Here is a 19,925-nt window from a genome sequence, read left to right as displayed (position 1 = left end):
ATGGGGGTATGTGCAGAGCATTGCAGCCTAGTGTCTGTAGATGACACTAGGGTGCAATGCTCTGAAGATACCCCCTATGTGTGTGTCAATAAGCAATGCGGCAGTAACAGAGGCAGGGCGCATTAAACTGCAGGAAACTGTCCTACCGGCGGCAGTAGTACAGAGTCCTCCACGGCAGGCTGAGGCTCCATGAGTGTAGAGCGTCCACAAGCGGTGGGGGAGGGGAGGAGTTAAGAGAAGCAGCCGCACACGTGATTGGTGAGCAGTGAGTAGCGGATGGTGGGACAGGGACTAGACACAGAGGCTGCGGCGGTGCGGACTAGCATCTGACCGCGCGCACGCAGCAGTGTTATCACAGCCGGAACCCGGACAACGAATCGGCCGATTATTCGATAACGGGATTCGTCGACAACAAATTCAGTTATGGATTTTTATCGATAACATTGATTAATTGTTGCAGCCCTACAAGCCTTAGTCTCCAATCATTGGCAATTCTTACAACATTCATACTTGAGTAAGGAGCTGTTCACACAACTTTTTATCAGCATTTAAGTTTTGGGGGTTTAAAGGGGTATTCCAGGCAAAAATTTTATACATATCAACTGGCTCCGGAAAGTTAAACAGATTTGTAAATTACTTCTATTAAAAAATCTTAATCCTTCCAATAGTTATTAGCTTCTGAAGTTTTCTGTCTAACTGCTCATTGATGATGTCACGTCCCAGGAGCTGTGCATGATGGGAGAATATCCCCATAGGAACTGCACAGCTCCGGGGACGTGAGTCATCAGAGAGCAGTTAGACAGAAAACAACAACTCAACTTCAGAAGCTAATAACTATTGGAAGGATTAATATTTTTTAATCAAATTAATTTACAAATCTGTTTAAACGTTCAAGAGCCAGTTGATATATAAAAAAAAAGTTTTGGCCTGGAATACCCCTTTAAGTACAACGCCAATATGTTAAAATAGGTTAAAAAGGTATTTCAACGCATACTGTGGTGAATCCATGGCACAGCCACACACTTTAATAGACTAAGTTTAGATTGGTGTAAGTTTAGATATAGTGTATATAGTGGGATATCAACCTGGGAATTATATTACCACAATAGGTTGTGGCATTTGCCCCTTTTACAGCAGCTCAGCTTGGTCACAAGTGGACAGAACCCCATACAAGATCATTTTCCTACAGCTACTGGATATAGCATCAAAGTCATTCATCCTCTTGAGTGGATATGTGCGTCACTGCGGACCCTTCACACTGATTAATAAAACAAGGAGCGCTGAGGATTTACGTCACTGCAATGTGGCATCACCATAACAACTAGTGGGGGAAATGGACTGAATAACTTAATAAGAATCCATATTATACTATGGGAGGAAGGACTGTGCTGGAAATACACACAGCTTAACCACTGATTATTAGTTGTCTATTATGCAGAATATGCTATTTATCAGATTTTTTTATTAGATTTGCAGATTGCAATAGAAGAAACTGTACATAATACTGAGTTCAGAACTGCACAAATTTCACTTTTTTTTATATATATATATAGCAATTTCAGGCATTTACCCTAATCTTATCCTTTGCCTTGGCTCCTTTAGACTACAGTGGTGGCCAAACGGGAGATGATGCCGACATCCCAGCACATATGGGAGAACGGTAAACAGACATGCTTCATTCGATCAAATATAGTAGGATACATGTACCTGCCTTTGTAGGCAGCTATAGTTTGATCATGCGATTACGCTATTGCAGCCATGATTAAATTGGCACTGACAGATACAAAAACTTTTGATATGTTGTAAAGCATGCAAAACCAATAGGATTTGCAATTGCTTTCATTAGAAAATTTTCAGTATTTCATACAGAAAAAGCCAGTCAAACAACTGCCCCCCTGCCTGCTTGGACACTTACTAGTCCCGCTGTGTCCATGCATCATCACCTATATCATGGACACACTTCCTTGATTGACAGGCGTGAGTGCAGGGCTCACAGCTGGAGGACAAATCCTCCCACTGTCAACTTGTGTCCCGCTACTGTCAGTGAGGACAAGCTGGGAGTTGTAGTTTTGATTAGACAGCATACTGAGGGAGGGGGCGGAGACCAGTACAGTGAGGTCATGCCCCCTCCCTTTGGGAGGAATTCAGACTAGTGAGCATGTGCAGGGGTGATCTGGATTCTACTGCTTCTCTGTAATAAATCAATGGAATAGCCACTGTAAAATAATTAGTCCCAATGTTGTTCAATAGGCTTATTCCTATTTTTTCTGTGTGAAATCTGTTGTAATATATAATAGGCTACCTACTTCCAAGGAAATGGCAAATGTCCATGTGGAAATTTTTCATTGCATGTGAATAGGGTAAAGGAAACTCCACACATTGGTGCAGTGTTCCATGTGGATGAACAAGGTCTAACACAGACTAGCATGGAGCAGAGGCAGGAGTAATTTATACATGTAAGAGGTGACAAAGGTAAAAAACAGACAAGGCCTCATATCCATGTCTTGTACAATGATCCTTTTGCTTTTCAGCATATTTATAAAACCAACAGATCATTAGTGTGCATTCTGATCAAAATGTGCAAGTCCGCTCGTCACATCATGACCACCTGAGTAAAGCAGGTCCCTAACTTAAATGGTGTAGCGCTAGGCAGCGGCCACGTCCGCTGTGACACCAGTGCCCATAGGGGGAAGGGCCCATTGGTCAAGCATCCCAAATATTGCCCGACCTAGCCCCTGGGTCATGCCATGGCATCAATAGGTGCCGCACAGTGCCACACCAACGTTAACAGATCGTAAAGTTCATTCAGGTAGAAGAAACAGACATGGTCGCACATCTACATCTTGTATAATGATCTAATTGCTTCTCAGCATAATATCAAAAACAGGTTGTTCGTATACATTTTTGATCAAAAAGTACCAAGCCCACTCGCCATGTCAAGGCCACCTATTTAGAGTGGGTCCCTAACTTCCCTAGCATAAAATGACGTAGCACTGGGCGGCGACCACCACCGCCGCGACACCAGTGCCCACAGGGGGAACGACCCACTGGCAGAGCGGCCCCAATGCCACTCAAACCAGTCTATGGGTCGCACCTCCCCACAGACATGGCACCATGGCAGCAACGGACGCCGCACAGCACCACACCAGAGTGATCAAAACGTATACTAACAACCTGTTAGTTTTTGAAATTATGCTGAGAAGCAATTAGATCATTATACAAGATTGTAGATGTGCGACCATGTCTGTTTCTTCTACCTGAATTCACATTGTGTTTTCTATCCCCTCCTTTTTTTTTGTTTGAACATGTGTCTGCACTCTTCCCCAACCCCCCCAGCCCAACCCTATATAAGTAGTAGTTAGCTACACATGGGCCATTTCTTTCCTAGCAGCCTCCCAGTCTGACTGGGAGAGCATGGTAAGTGTGCTGTTGCACCTTGTTCACACTGGTGTGGTGCGGCGCGGTGTCCGTTGCTGCCGTGGCGCCGTGTCTGTGGGGAGGTACGACCCATAGACTGGTTTGAGTGGCATTGGGGCCGCTCTGCCAGTGGGTCGTTCCCCCTGTGGGCACTGGTGTCGCGGCGGTGGTGGTCGCCGCCCAGTGCTACGCCATTTTATGCTAGGGACGTTAGGGACCCACTCTAAATAGGTGGCCTTGACGTGGCGAGTGGGCTTTGTACTTTTTGATCAAAACGTATACTAACAACCTGTTAGTTTTTGAAATTATGCTGAGAAGCAATTAGATCATTATACAAGATTGTAGATGTGCGACCAAGTCTGTCTTCTACCTGAATTCAGATCATAAAGTTCACTTACCTGCCTGAGGACTGGTAGACTATGAGTGAAACCTACCATCTGTTTACACTGGCGTTGTGCTGTGCAGTGACCATTGTGCCTCGTCTGTTGAATGGTACGGACCAAAGCAAGAGGGGTAGGTTGGGTAGTATTTAGGATGCTCGACCAATAGGCTATACCTCCTCTCAACACTGGTGCTGCGGAGTGGGTGGTCAATGCTCATCACTACGCCATTTTAAGTTAGGAAAGTTAGGGACCTGCTCACATACACTAACAACCTGTTAGTTTCATAAATATGCTGAAAAGCAAAGAATCACTCTACAAAACGTGGATGTGCAGCCTTATCTGTTTTTCTTCATTTATATCAAATGTATAATAAAAAGGTATGACTGCAGATAATTAATAACTAGTAACCAACTATAGCTGCCACCATTGTTATGTGGTTTCAGTGAATAAGGCCCATGCAACAGGGCACTACTTTTAACTATCCCACATACCCTGGTCGATCACCTAACTGTCACGCCCCCTCCTATAGGTTTGCATTGAGGGGGCGGAGCGTGATGTCACACAGGGGTGGAGCCGTGACGTCACAATGCTCCGGCCCCGTAATCGACAGTAATCAGACCCGGAGCGAACACGCTCCGGGGACTGATTTTAACGGGGTGCGGCGAGCAAGATCCCCAGCAGCGGGAGCCCCGCGATCAGGCATCTTATCCCCTATCCTTTGAATAGGGGATAAGACGTCTAAGCGCCGGAGTACCCCTTTAAATGTACCCCCAGACTATATAAATGGCCAGCAAACTGCAGCACTGCGCCATAATCTCACCTCTCCTGCTTCTCCGCGACAGCCAGACGGTCAGCATCAGGATCATTTGCCAGGATAATCCTGGCCCCTTCTCTATCAGCCAACTCAAAGGATAATTTCTGCAAAATCCAGAGATAAGTAACCATCAGTGTCACCTGTATTCAATCCCATACAGCCCCTAACAGATATTTAATTTTATTAAAGCAAAATTGAATAAAATGGCTTAGAACAATATAACAGAAATGGTGCATATATAGGTCTCTGGTTCTTGAAGTGAATTGGTAAATCATCTACAGTATTATCATATTAACTATTGGCATGTATAAAGAGTAACACTATACAGTACTTTGCTTTCACTGCTGCCATCTGGAGGACAGATACTGTGGATGTATTGCCTACACTGAAGGAATTGCTGCTGGTTTGGAGGATGTACAGACTGTCCTCTTCTGCTATGACTTCAAGTGCACATAGTGAAACAAGGTCATGTCTCTTTATATCCGGCCTTGTGCCTTTCAGTCAGCCAAAACACATAGAAAACCAAGGCCAATGTAACTACAAGTTAAATGTTGTGCAGACCTGGACTGATTCAAGACCAGTCAAGGAAGAAAGGGAATTTGTCTATAATCACTAATATAACTTTTTACAACACCACCATCATTGTGGCAGGGAGGGATAGATCAGGTACCTTGTACAGAAGCCTAAGTGTGCATTCACACCACGTTTCAGCCATATGGCAGCTGGATCCGTCAGGGAAGTTTCAAAACCGTCCGCTACTGTATCTCTCATATAAATGCACCGACTGCCGTATGGCTGAAACCTGGTGTGAATGCACCCTAAGACTGCCAGTCTGTGTAAAACTAACATTCATGACACTCTGTAGTGCAAAGGTATTGCACTATATCTCATCAGTAATCAAACAATCGCTTGCTCAAGTTTGTTTGCGGGACTAGTAGTGCAAAAAAAAAAAGTTAAATAAAATAATTAATGTATTTCATTTATTTTCTTTTTTTCAATGGGGAAAAAAAAACAAACAAACAAACAAACACTCTTCATAACTGGTATAAATAAATAAAAATTAGCAACAACGACAAAAGCAACCAAAAAGGTACAAACCTTGAAGAAAAAAAAAAAAGAAAAAAAAAACCTTAAAGGACCAAGCCCATTTGGTCACCAATTTTATTTTTTTTTTTATATGTTGTAGTACTTATGTACTAAAACATCTCTCTAATATACTGCACAAGCCAAAGAAACATAGATCCGGCACTGCGATCCACTTAATGTCCCATCTTGGACAGCACGGGCCGGCACATAAACCAGTGTGGCTATACTGAGGGTGCACTCCTAAACAGGCAATAACTGATGCAAGGGAGAAAAAAGAGAGGATGCACTCACTCAGATAATCTTGCGAGACGAATTCTTTATTCCAGATCCATAAAAGTCAGGTATAACAGGCAGACACAGAGGAGCAGCCTCGCAGCGACAGACTGTTTCCTGCGCCCTAGACGCACATCCTCAGGCTGCTAACTTTTTGTGCCGTGATCTGTACTTTTTATTGATACGATATTTGCGTATATAAAACTTTTAATACAATTTCTATTAATTTTTTGGGAATATGATGCGACAAAGAAGCGGCAATTTTGGACTAGTTCGGACATTTATAAAAACGCGGCGATACCAAATTTGTTACGCTTTTTGGGGGTAAAATGCGAAAAGCGGATGTTTTACCTTTTTATTTGGGGGGAGGGGGAGGGGATTTTTCACTTTTTTTAACTTTTTTTTTTTAACACTTTTTATTACTCACTTGATTGCTAATACTGTTCAGTGCTATGCATAGGGCATGGCACTGATCAGTGATCTTCTGCTCTGGTCTGCTCAATTTCAGACCAGAGTAGAAGACCCCGGGAGACGGATGGAGCCAGGTGAGGGGACCTCAGTGACTGAGGTCAGATTGTTACAGGAACCAAAAAGCAGCAGTGAGCAATGGGGACTGGAAGACACCAGAGAAGCAGCCGCAGGGCATTGGGGCAGGAGAGTATTGTTTCATTCTTTATTTTTGTATCACCTGGAGTTTACTTTCAATTTTGTTCTGGGGCTGGAATAACCCTTTAATGGAGCTAACAATAAATATGAAGGTTTCTATTAATTGCTAAGTTTGTTAAACTCATCAGAACTGAACTACTTTCTGCTGGCTCCTTAGCATTGACAGCCAGATGCTTCTCTTATGTGGCCCCTGTAGGTGATTGGTCTATATTGCTGTGAACACAAAGCATATGAAGCATCACATCACATCACACTGCTTACCTCACACACAAGGAATTCATTCATTTCTATTATACTCAGGATTTAGAAATCAGACACAAGCAGTAAAAGAAGAAGAGGACATAAAGCACACGCTCATACCAAGACTCCTTTGCCCTCTTCAGGATTGGGGTATTTCACTGTAGGAAATTCTGGATCCGGATCCTTTTGTTCTGGGACAGCGAGTGGGGGGCTGAAGCTGAAAGCCTGGAACGCTGACTGCACAAACTCATGGCCCACACCGTGCACAGACGTGTGCACAAACTTCAGCTTGGACTCCTTGTTTATGTCCCTGAAACAAAGAGCAATTCACTGTTTATTATTATGTCCCTGAAACAAATTCACTGTTTAGGCTGAGAATAGAGATCGAGCAGGAAAAATATTACAACACAAGGGAGCATCGCTGCTAAAACTAAATCGCACAATAACCATCCATACAATGGACAGCTTCTATATAGAGATGAGCGAACTTACAGTAAATTCGATTCGTCACGAACTTCTCGGCTCGGCAGTTGATGACTTATCCTGCGTAAATTAGTTCAGCTTTCAGGTGCTCCGATGGGCTGGAAAAGGTGGATACAGTCCTAGGAAAGAGTCTCCTAGGACTGTATCCACCTTTTCCAGCCCACCGGAGCACCGGAAAGCTGAACTAATTCATGCAGGAAAAGTCATCAACTGCCGAGCCGAGAAGTTTGTGACGAATCAAATTTACTGTAAGTTCGCTCATCTCTACTTCTATACTTCCTGTATTATCAGTGATAAAGAGGATATTGGAGGAGAACGATTAATACCTGTGTAGAGGAAGAGTGGTGCAGTTGCCTATATCAACCACTCTGATCGCTTCTTTAATTTTTAAGCGGCCTTAATAAAAAATATAAATAAAAATAAAAAAAGCAATCTTATAGGTTGCTATGGGCAACTGCCCAGGTTTCAATAAATCTACCCACTGTCCATGCTGATTGGTGCTACTGCCATTTTGGCCCTTGTGTCATTTTATTTTTTAACATTCCTGCTGGCCTCACTGTATCAGTCTTTTTGCAGGGCGAGATTTATTTTTTAAAATTCATAATTTTTTTTTTTTACTTTATTCCACGCAATTACACGGATACCAAATTTATATAGTTTTTTTTTTTTTTTTTTAATATGTTTTACTACTTTTTTAATATGTTTTACTAGCTCCAGAAAGTTAAACAGATTTGTAAATTAATTATATTAAATCTTAATCCTTCAATCTATCAGCTGCTGTACACTATAGAGAAAGTTGTGAAGTTCTTTTCTGTCTGACCACAGTGCTCTCTGCTGACACCTCTGTCCATGTCAGGAACTGTCCAGAGCAGAAGTGTCAGCAGAGAACACTGTGGTCAGACTGAAAAGAACTTCACAGCTTCCTCTTTCCACCGGAGTACCCCTTTAAGGGGATTGAAAAATCAGAGGAGGAAGGAGACCAACCTTCAAACTTCCCTCCAGAAAAAAAAGATTATAAGTCTGTGCAAGAAAATATGAATAATGGAATACTTCCCCCACATCAATTCAACACATTGGAGAGGTTATAGGAAATGTTCTATGGAAGCAGGTAGGGACGCTGTACCATCTGGACAGAAGCTTGGGACAGGATATTGAGGAACAATGTGCCCAATGGAACAGCTGATGCTGATCAGGAGGGGAGCCCAATATGGCATAGATCACAGACTGGATGGGGGAGATTTATTAAAACCTGTGCAGAGTAAAAGTTATCCAGTTGCCCATAGCAACCAATCAGATTGTGCCATTTTTCACAAACCTTCCTAAAAATGAAAGAAGCGATCTGATTGGTTGCTATTGGCAACTGGACAACTTTTATTCTGCACAGGTTTTGATAAATCTTCCCCGATATGTCTAGTGCATAGAATTTCGGAGAAAGTTTTAGTTCTTTAACCCCTTAATGAACACGCGCACCAGGATGTACATTTCTGTCCTGTGTATGACCGCGAGCATCGGGGGACCCGCTGGTAATGGCGGACAGCGATCACGTCGATGTCAGCCATTAACTCCTCAGATGCAGTCATCAATACAGATCACGGCATCTGCGGCAATGCGCACGTTTAAAAAGATGATCGGATCATCTAAGATAGCGGCCGGATAACGTAAAAAAAAAAAAAAATTATAATTGCTACTTTTTTGTCACAATTTATTCCCCCCCAAAAAATGGAATATAAAAAAAAAAAATAATAATAATAATAATAATAATAATAATATAACACGTACAGATCACGTCACAAAAATATTAGCCTTCATACATTCCCTCCCCCCCCCCCATATAAGAAAAAAAAAATAGTTATAGGTGGTCAACACAGGGCGATTTTAAAAATACAGGATTTTGTACAAAAAAAAAGTTTGACTTTTTTTAACCTGTTAAGGACACAGGACGTACCGGTACGTCCCGAGTCCGCTCCCGTTCTATAACCTGGGACCTGTGGCTAATAGCGCACGGCACTGATCGCGGTGCCGCGCGCTACTAACCCTTTAGAGGCGCCATTCAAAGTTGATCACCGCGTCTAAAGTGAAACTAAAATGTTGCCGGCTAGCTCGGGGGGCTGTTTGCGAAATAGCGGCATCCCGAACAGCTGACACACAGCAGAAGGGTCCCTTACCTTGCCTCCTGGTGTCCGATCGCCGAATGACTGCTCAGTGCCTGAGATCCAGGCATGAGCAGTCAAGCGGCAGAATCATTGATCAATGGTTTCCATGGAATAAAGATCATATAACCCCTTCCCTAATAAAAGCTTGAATCACCCCCCCCCCTTTTTCACATTAAAATAAAATAAAAAAATTAAAAAAATTAAAATAAAAATAAAAGTAAACATATGTGGTATCGCCACATGCGGAAATGTCCGAATTATGAAAATATATCATTAATTAAACTGCACGGTCTATTGCGTAAGCGCAAAAAAATTCCAAAGCCCAAAATAGTGTATTTTTGGTCACTTTTTATATCATGAAAAAATGAATAAAAGCGATCAAAAAGTCCGATCAATACAAAAATGGTACCATTAAAAACTTAAGATCATGGCGCAAAAAATGAGCCCTCATACCGTAGAAAAATAAAAAAAAGTTATAGGGGTCAGAAGATGACAATTTTAAACGTATAAATTTTCCTGCATGTAGTTATGATTTTTTCCAGAAGTACGACAAAATCAAACCTACATAAGTAGGGTATCATTTTAATCATAGGGACCTACAGAATAAAGAGAAGGTGTCATTTTTACTGAAAAGGAGATTTATTTTATGCTTACCGTAAAATCTCTTTCTCAAAGGATCCATTGGGGGACACAGACCATGTGATATGCTGCTGTCACTAGGAGGCTCGACACTATGGCAACAAGAGAAGCCGGCTCCTCCCAGCAGGGTATACCGCCCACAGGCACCTGAGGTAATCAGTTTTAGTCCCAGAGCAATAGGAGAAGACCGACAGGTCAAGAGAAAACCACAAACTGTCCAAGCAATCAGAAGAAAAGGCAACGGAACACACCTTCGCACTTATAACTGAAATAGGAACACCAGAAAAAAGGGGGGGGGGGGGGGCTGTGTCCCCAAATGGATCCTTCAAGAAAGAGATTTTACTGTAAGCATAAAAAATCTCCTTTTCTCTATCGGCTCCATTGGGGGACACAGACAATGGGACGTACCAAAGCCGTCCCTTGGGTGGGTAAGGAATCAGACAGGTGGATGGTTGGACCACCGCTGTCTGCAACATCTTACAGCCCAGAGTAGCATTAACTGATGCGAAGGCATGAATCTGGTAGCACCTTGAGAAAGTGTACAAAGACGACCACGCGGACGCCTTACAGAACTGCAAGGCCGAAGCCATGTAGCAGAGGGCCCAGGATGCCCCGAAAAACGGGTGGAATGAGCCAAACCCCTGAAGGGTGGGATCTTCCCCTTGCAGCGGTAAGCTCCCAAAAAGAGCAGACCGGATCCACCGAAAAATGGTGGTCATAGAAGCAGGTTGTCCTATACAACGACCTTCCGGAAAAACAAAAAAAGGAATAAAAAACAAACACATCCCTAACTAGGAAAATAATAAAACATAAGACCTGGTCTCGGGAGAACTCCAGACCATGTCCACCTCCTTAAGACACTAAGCTAAAACTGATTACCTCAGGTGCCTGTGGGCAGGTATACCCTGCTGGGAGGAGCAGACTTCTCTTGTTGCCACAGTGTCGATCCTCCTAGTGACAGCAGCATACACCCATGGTCTGTGTCCCCCAATAGAGAAAAAATGTACTGCATAGAACCGGAAGCCCCCAAAAGTTTTTTTTTTTTCAATTTTGTCTCACATTGATTTTTTTTTTTCGTTTTGCCGTAGATTTTTGGGTAAAATGACTGAAATCATTACAAAGTAGAATTGGTGGCGCAAAAAATAAGCCATCATATGGATTTTTAGGTGCAAAATTGAATGAGTTATGATTTTTTAAGGTAAGGAGGAAAAAAAGAAAATGCAAAAATGGAAAAACCTCGGGTCCTTAACCCCTTAAGGACGCAGCCCATTTGGGCCTTAAGGACGCAGAAAATTGTATTTTTAAGTTTTCATTTTTTCATCCTGGCCTTCAAAAAAATCATAACTCTTATATTTTCATCCACAGACTAGTATGAGGGCTTGTTTTTTTGCGCGACCAGTTGTCCGTTGTAATGCCATCACTCACTTTACCATAAAATGTATGGCGCAACCCAAAAAAAAAAAAAAATACTATTTGTGTGTGGAAATTAAAAAGAAAACCGCAATTTTGCTAATTTTGGAAGGTTTCGTTTTCACGCCGTACAATTTATGGTAAAAGTGACGTGTTCTTTATTCTTTGGGTCAATACGATTAAAATGATACCCATGAGAACATACTTTTCTATTACTATTGCGCTTAAAAAAAAAAAAAAAAAAACTTTTTAACCAAATTAGTACGTTTAAGATCCCCCTATTTTGAAGATCTATAACTTTTTCATTTTTCCGTATAAGCAGCGGTATGGGGCGCATTTTTTGCGCCGTGATCTGTAATTTTTATTGATACCATATTTGCTTATATAAAAAACTTTTAATACATTTTTTATTAATTTTTTTTGGAATAAAAGGTTATAAAAAAAAAGCAGCTATTTTGGACTTTTTTTTTACGTTCACGCCGTTCACCGTACGGTATAATTAACATTTTATTTTAATAGTTCAGATATTTACACACGTGGCGATACCAAATATGTATATAAAATATTTTTTTAACACTTTTTGGGGTGAAATAGGGAAAATGGGACAATTTACGTTTTTATTGGGGGAGGGTGTTTTTCACATTTTTTTCTACTTTATTTTTTTACTTTTATTTTTACACTTTAATAGTCCCCATAGGGGACTATTTATAGCAATCACTCGATTGCTAATCCTGTTCAGTGCTTTGTATAGGACATAGCACTGATCAGGGTTATAGGTGATCTTCTGCTCTGGTCTGCGGGAAGGCAGATCAGAGCAGAAGACTCCCAGGAGACAGCGGAGGCAGGTGAGGGGACCTCCGGCTGCCGTGCTGGATGATCGGATTGCCGCAGCAGTGCTGCGGGCGTTCCGATCATCCAATTAAGTGACCGCGATGCTGCAGATGCCGTGATCTGTATTGATCACGGCATCTGAGGGGTTAATGGCGGACATCCGCGGGATCGCGGATGTCCGCCATTACAGGTGGGTCCCTGGCTGCGATCAACAGCCGGGACCTGCCGCGCATGATTCGGGCATCACTCCGATGCCAGCGGTTATGCTTAGGACGTAAATGTACGTCCTGGGGTGTTAAGTACCGCATCACCAGGAGGTACATTTACGTCCTTCGTCGTTAAGGCGTTAAGCAGTACAATAATAGAAAAGTATGCAAGCATGGGTATAATTTTAATCGTATTGACCCACAAAATAAAGAAAATATGTAATGTTTACCATAAAGTGTACAAGTGTGAAAACGAAACCATCCATAATTCGGGTTTTCATTTAAATTTCCTCCCTAAAAAAAATTATTTTTGGGCTTCGCTGAACATTTTATAGAAAAATCAGAGGTGTCATTACAAAGTACAATTGGTCACACAAAAAACAAGCCCTTATTTGGGTCTGTAGATGGAAATATTAAAAAAAGTTATGGATTTTAGAAGGCGAGGAGGAAAAAACGAAAATGCAAAAATAAAATTGGCTGGGTCCTTAAGGTAAAAATGAGCTTGGTCCTTAAGGGGTTTAAAAAAAATATATATATATATATAAATAAATAAAAAAGGATGAGGATAGTGAGGTAATGTTGAAGTTGTTGAGATCTCTAAAACTTGAGCCAGAATCCATCCCCATGAAGTTTTGTGTCAGAAACCTACCTGAGTCTACCCACTGAGCGAATACTTGGTCACACAGACCAGGAGAGAAGGCTGGGGAGATGTTGAAAAATGCGAGGTAACAGAAGGGTAGGGGGCAAGGTACCTATTTGCTAGGAATTTGTTGTAGATTTTTTATTAAGTAGGAAGGATGGTAAGGTGGGTAAAACTAGGCCTTAGAGAAGAGGTCAACCAGTGGGCTGAAAGGAGAGATAGGAGAAATTGTGTTTTTTTCAAAGAAAAGCATAACTCTGTGTCTATAACTTGGGAGTGATGTTAGGCAACAGAATAATGGTAAATGTGTGGTAGCCCTACCCTGATGGCAGTATGGGTCTATACAATATACAGATTTGGCAAGCCGGACCAGTTTGTTTGCCCAAAAAGGCACTGAGTGTATTAATATATTAATAATAAATACAGAGCATCTAGCAAAGTAAAAAAAAAAAAAAAAAAGTTTAAATCTCTGTATTTCAAGTGATTTTTGTTAAACTGACTTGGTAGATGTATTTCACTGGTTGTGAATGCTGTGGTCAGAAATTCATGAAGTGCGAACAGTCTGATCCGTAAAGCCTGACCAAAAGGAGCATAACAAATCCTGTAAATCAGGAGGTCTTCGTATCCCCATAGACTATAATGAAAGTTACTAAGCACAGCCTCTTCCCAGAATGGGTATCAGGTAAGGACATGATGGTGAAGTCCCAGCAGTCAGGCCCCAATGACAGCAGTTTTATGTCACATGAGGGGATTTCTAAAAGCCTACAAATCTGTATTACTGCCTTGATTTTTATTGGAACATTTACATAAATATAAAAAACACCCCTAACTATTTACCTGTGGTAGCAAAGAGTCTGTATGTCCGAGAAGTAATCCTTGTTTATGGAGCTGTAAGGATCTTTAAGGAGCGGGCTGCCATCAATAAGAGAGTCTTCCCAGGCTTGTGGCCATGGCTCTAGATTCTCCTCAATTGCCACAGCAATGCCCTTGTCATGTGGAGGAATGATCTGAGCTCCATTCTCCCAATAAACCTACATTAGATATAAAAAAGAACATTAGTAGTTTATTGCGACGGGACACCAGGGAGGAAAAACGTTGTCTCAGCTGATGGATGAACGGCATATATCAGTGGTCTTCAACCTGCGGACCTCCAGATGTTGCAAAACTACAACTCCCAGCATGCCCGGACAGCCGTAGGCTGTCCGGGCATGCTGGGAGTTGTAGTTTTGCAACATCTGGAGGTCCGCAGGTTAAAGACCACTGGCATATATCAGACAGCAGTAGTGCGAAGAGAGTTAAGAGTTAACCTGTTAGTTTTGGCAACAGGAATAACACAGTGAGTATGTGTAGGCCCCCGCACTATTATTAGAGCACTGAACAGGTGTCTGCACTAGGCCATGCTCAATGTCACGGGGCCTCAGCTCTGGCTGCTGTCAGCTCATTCATCTGCTTTACTCTTTCCTCCCATCACATTAGCACGTTGTGTAGATGCCCAAACACCTTCAATAAGCTGTCAGCCAAATACTTGTAGCTATCCCTGCAATCCTCTCCATACACAAGAATGTTTGCTTGGCCGATCCTGCATGTGTCCTCCATGGCGAGAGGGATCTCCCTTGATCGGACCTTGAAATTCAGCATGCCTTATCCCTACTTCTCCTGACAATCTGTTTTGGGAGAGTAAGCACAGGCCTATAAAGGCTGCATTCACCTCTGGTTTTTGCAATACAGTTCCCGTATCCGGTTTCAGTAAAAAAACGTAACGTAGGAAACCGTATGTATAGACATTTCATAGAAAACCGTATGCCAGACGTAGCATCCGGTTGTATTTTGCAACACTTACGGTTTTATCCATTTTTTTCCAGTACACAAAACCGTAGTCTAATACAGTTTTATGTCCGGGTGAAAAACCGGATACAACCCGTATACGTTATTTTTATTTTATTTTTTTAAATGGTGGTCTATGGTAACCATACTGAGCCGTATGTGCGTACGGTTCCATCCGGTGTGCACAATACAGTTTTGAAGTTTGCACATGTGCAGTGCCCGCTGAAAGTTCTTCCCACAAATAGAACAAGAAGAACTTTAATTAAGGACAAACATAAAACCGTATCAGTTTTTTTTTTCTCAAAAAAAACTTATTAAACCGTATGCAATCGGACATCCATTTTCTAACCGTATACGGTTTAAAACCGTACAGAGGTATATACGGTTGTACATGGTTGTATACGGTTCGGTCCAGTTTTGATACACACTTTTTTTTTTTTTTTTTTACAAAAAACCTCATATGGGAACCGTATTGCAAAAACGAGATGTGAATGCGGCCTAAAACAGTTGTCTAGTCCCACAAAAACATACGGTACATATTCTGCCAGCTTTCCTCTTATATGTTTAAATATCTTTAGAGATACCAGAAGGATGAGGCTGAATCAGAGGATAAATAAAAGCGGAGCACCCGAGTCTGCCGGGTGAGAGCTAGGTGGGGGTGATGGGTTGGGAATTTCTAAAAACTCAACATACCTTGTATCCATTGTCTTGCTTTGGATTGTGGGAGGCCGTAACCATAATCCCTGCACACAGATTAAGGTGAATCACGGTATATGGCTAGATAACAAAGAAAATGTGCCTGAATATACAGGTAGACTGATTTAACAGACATAGCATTACTTACAGATTAGGTAACATGACATCAATGAAACTAGAAGTCAGACGCAGCAAAAAAATAAATAAATAAAATTAAATAAAATTTAAAAAAAATAAATAAATAAATAAATAAAAACACCTCTTCAGTAAGGCTAGGATCACAATATGGCATTTCTGGCCTTGAAGCGCGATCAGTTGAATCAGTTGGTATTAGGACAGCGCATACCAAAAGAATTATTCTTTATTATCCACCACTGAAATGCCGTACTGTGCAGTGGAATCCGAATTCTGAGTGGAATTTTAAAGTGGAATTCCACTTGGAAATTCCATAGTGTGAACGTAGCCTAAAGCTTACAACTAGAGATGAGCGAACTTACAGTAAATTCGATTCGTCACAAACTTCTCGGCTCGGCAGTTGATGACTTATCCTGCATAAATGAGTTCAGCTTTCAGGTGCTTCGGTGGGCTGGAAAAGGTGGATACAGTCCTAGGAAAGAGTCTCCTAGGAATGTATCCACCTTTTCCAGCCCACCGGAGCACCTGAAAGCTGAACTAATTAATGTAGGATAAGTCATCAACTGCCGAGCCGAGAAGTTTGTGACGAATCGAATTTACTGTAAGTTCGCTCATCTCTACTTACAACTTGTAATTACCCTGACTCCACTACACCATTGTATAGGCAACTTCTATCTGGGCATACTGAAAAACATGGCAGTAATAATCCTCTAAGCAGGAAAAAAAAAAAAAAAAATAATCATACTGTGGACACAGAAGCAAAGTCATTTTTCAGGGGTTATCCAGGATTAGAAAAAACAGAGCTGCTTTCCTAAAAAAATAAAAATAAAAAATAAAACACACACCTGTTCTCAGGTTGTATGGGGTTTTATAAACTTGATTCCATTAAAGGGGTACTCCAGTGCAACACTTATTTTATTTTTTTGAATCAACTGGTGCCAGAAAGTAAAACAGATTTGTAAATTACTTCTATTAAAAATTCTTAATCCTTCCAGTGCTTATTAGCGGCTGTATACTACAGAGGAAATGCTTTTCTTTTTGGATTTCTCTTCTGTCATGACCACAGTGCTCTCTGCTGTCCATTATAGGAACTGCCCAGAGCAGGAGAAAATCCCCAAAGCAAACATATGCTGCTCTGGACAGTTCCTAAAATGGGCAGCAGAGGTCAGCAGAGAGCATTGTGGTCGTGACAGAAGAGAAATCCAATAAGAAAAGCATTTCCTCTGTAGTATACAGCCGCTAATAAGTACTGGAAGGATTAAGATTTTTTTTAATAGAAGTAATTTACAAATCTGTTTTACTTTCTGACACCAGTTAATTAAAAAAAAAAAATACAAAGTTTTCCACCAGAGTACCCCTTTAAAGGAGATGTCCGGTGCTCACTTTTCTTATTTTATCCGTTCCGGGCTGAAAAAAATAAAAAATAAAAATAAAAACATTTTCTCTTAGCTGCCTAGGCTCCCCCGGTGCTTCAGTACAGGTGTTCGGTACCCGGGCTGTATTCTTCTTACTTCCTGTTAGCCCGGCACGTCACACAGAGCTTCAACCTATCACCGGCCATAGCAATGTCCCACCTTGGCCAGTGATAGGCTGAAGCTCCGTGTGACGTGCCGGGCTAACAGGAAGTAAGAAGAATACAGCCCGGGGACCGAACACCTGTACCGGAGTGTACCGGAGCTCCGGGGGAGCCTAGGCAGGCAAGAGAAAGCTTATTTTCTTTTTTTTTTTCTGCAGCCCGGAAAGGATACAATAAGAAAAGTGAGCACCGGACATGTCCTTTAAGTTTAATGGAACTGACCTGCAATACCACACCAACCTGAGGTCAAGAGTGGCACTGTTTCTGTAGGAAAGCAGCTATGGTTATTCTAGTTCTGGACAAGCCAGGTATTTCTATTCATAAGTAATAACTGTGACACATGCAGCCATAACCTATAGTTTCTTCAAGAATAAATCTATACTAGAACTTACCACAAATGGTGTCGGAGTGATGCTGGAGAACAGGTAGACTGGAATGCCTTGACTAACAAATGTTGTCGCAGCAAGTCTGGCAAACCTGGACAATAAAAAGATACATTAAACTGCTTATGACTTAGATAACCATCTGCCATCTTTGTACACCTATTAAGCACTGCCAGAGGAGAAGTTGATTTTGGCTGGGACAACCCGCGACCCTCTACAGCAGTGTTTCCCAACCTGGGTGCCTCCAGCTGTTGCAAAACTACAACTCCCTGCATGCCCAGACAGCCGAAGGCTGTCTGGGCATGCTGGGAGTTGTAGTTTTGCAACAGCTGGAGGCACCCCGGTTGGAAAACACTGCTCTACAGTGATGAGTGACTTAGTCATGTCAATGCAGAGGGGTGGATGAATACACATGAGGAGGCATTGTTACACCAGTAAGTGGCCAGTGGTGTTGGTCTACTGACTGAGTACTTCCTATGGGTTGGGAAACAGAAGCTACAGCAGCATGTGAATACACGTTTTATGTTTTACTGCCACGCTGAACACTTCTAAATGAAAAATCTTTCCATGGACAACCCCTTTAAGCTAAATGATTAATGATAGGAATATATGGTGAGCTTTGAGGTACCAGCGCGTGTAAGGATAGTGTCCTGACCTATGACCTGGAGTCATGCCTATAGCCTGGCATTACAAGGATGACCTCCTGTAGCTGATGACCTCCTCATGTGATTATGGTAATATACAGTACAATAGGAATCCCAACCTCTTACTGCTGCCTCCACTAGCTGGGTGAGCTCGGGCATCATAGCCAATGACTACCCCTCTTTCCTTCAGGTCACTGATGTTCTTCTCCAGGTACCTGCAGAACCCCTGAGGAGGAAAACAAAAGAAAAAAAAAAAAAAGACAATGAGAACTTCTTAAACTGCACCTTTACCAGGTAGTGAAATATCTTATAAAGACCTGGGCCCTCCTTTTTCATAGAAAATCCATATTCATAGTTATTCATATTATTCAGTAGCACAACTCTACCCCTGATCTATCGTACCGTTTACTTAGGGCCTAAAAATAACCTAAATGTATATAATAAATGACTGTTTAGAAATTTTAGAAAAGGAGGAGGATGAACACAGCTGAAGTTCAGTTTTCTTTTGGTTGACAGGTCAGTGACCAATGACTAAACTAACCAGAGTAGGTGAGAGCTCTGTTCCATCTGAAGTTAAAGGGGTACTCCGGTGGAAAACATTTTTTTTAAACAGCTTTGTAAATTACTTCTATTAAAAAATATTTATCCTTCCAGTACATATTAGCGGCTGTATATTACAGAGAAAGTTCCTTTCTTTTTGGATTTCTTTTTTTTCTGACCACAGTGCTCTCTGCTGACATCTCTGTCCGTATCAGGAACTGTCCAGAGCAGGAGCAAGTCTTCATAGTATGGATCGACCGATTATCGGTAAGGCCGATATTATCACGATAATCACGATTTTGGGCATTATCGGTATCGGCAATTATCTTGCCGATAAGCTCATAATGCCCCGCCCCCCGCACCGCCCCCCGCACCGCGATGCTGGGCGGTATACCGGTATGGATTTTTGCCCATATCGCTATATCGGTCGGAAAGCCTCCCCCACCCTCCGAGTCAATAAAAAAATGTAACTTACTCGTAATGGGGGTGGTCCGGGCCATCCATCCTTCCTTCCTGTAGTGTCTGGGGGCGTTCCGGGTGAAGAGTGAACCGGTCCGGGCTGTCCTTCTTCTCCGGCGGTCATCTTCTCCACTCCGGGCAGGCTCCGGCCTAGTACACTGCATAGACGTCACTACGCCGTGACGTCAGGTGCGTCGCTGCGCACGGGTGTCACTGCGCAGCGGCGTCTATGCAGCGTACTAGGCCGGAGCCTGCTCGGAGTGGAGAAGATGACCGCCGGAGAAGAAGGACAGCCCGGAACGCCCCCGGACACTACAGGAACGATGGATGGATGGCCCGGACCACCGTGACAGGTAGGGGGAGAGAAGCGGGTGGCGGCGGCGGCCTATGGCCCCGCAAAAGCCACTGCAGATCATTGATTTAAAGT

General features: G+C 42.3%; 1 protein-coding gene across 2 annotated transcripts in view; it reads right to left on the bottom strand.

The window, feature by feature from the left end:
* The window catches only part of PGM2 (phosphoglucomutase 2), a 78,185-nt gene that overhangs the window by 9,201 nt on the left and 49,059 nt on the right, over nt 1-19,925 (bottom strand). For both annotated transcript variants that reach the window (XM_056556515.1, XM_056556511.1), the window contains exons 3-8: nt 18,619-18,725; nt 17,865-17,949; nt 15,759-15,842; nt 14,079-14,272; nt 7,000-7,189; nt 4,621-4,718 (exon numbers count right to left, since the gene is read on the bottom strand). In XM_056556515.1, the coding sequence (XP_056412490.1) occupies nt 4,621-4,718; nt 7,000-7,189; nt 14,079-14,272; nt 15,759-15,842; nt 17,865-17,949; nt 18,619-18,725 (758 nt within the window). The remainder of the gene's footprint in view (nt 1-4,620; nt 4,719-6,999; nt 7,190-14,078; nt 14,273-15,758; nt 15,843-17,864; nt 17,950-18,618; nt 18,726-19,925) is intronic.

This window comes from Hyla sarda, chromosome 1 (genome assembly GCF_029499605.1).
Source record: "Hyla sarda isolate aHylSar1 chromosome 1, aHylSar1.hap1, whole genome shotgun sequence".
Taxonomy (NCBI): domain Eukaryota; kingdom Metazoa; phylum Chordata; class Amphibia; order Anura; family Hylidae; genus Hyla; species Hyla sarda.
This window is presented reverse-complemented; position numbering and strand designations above follow the sequence as displayed.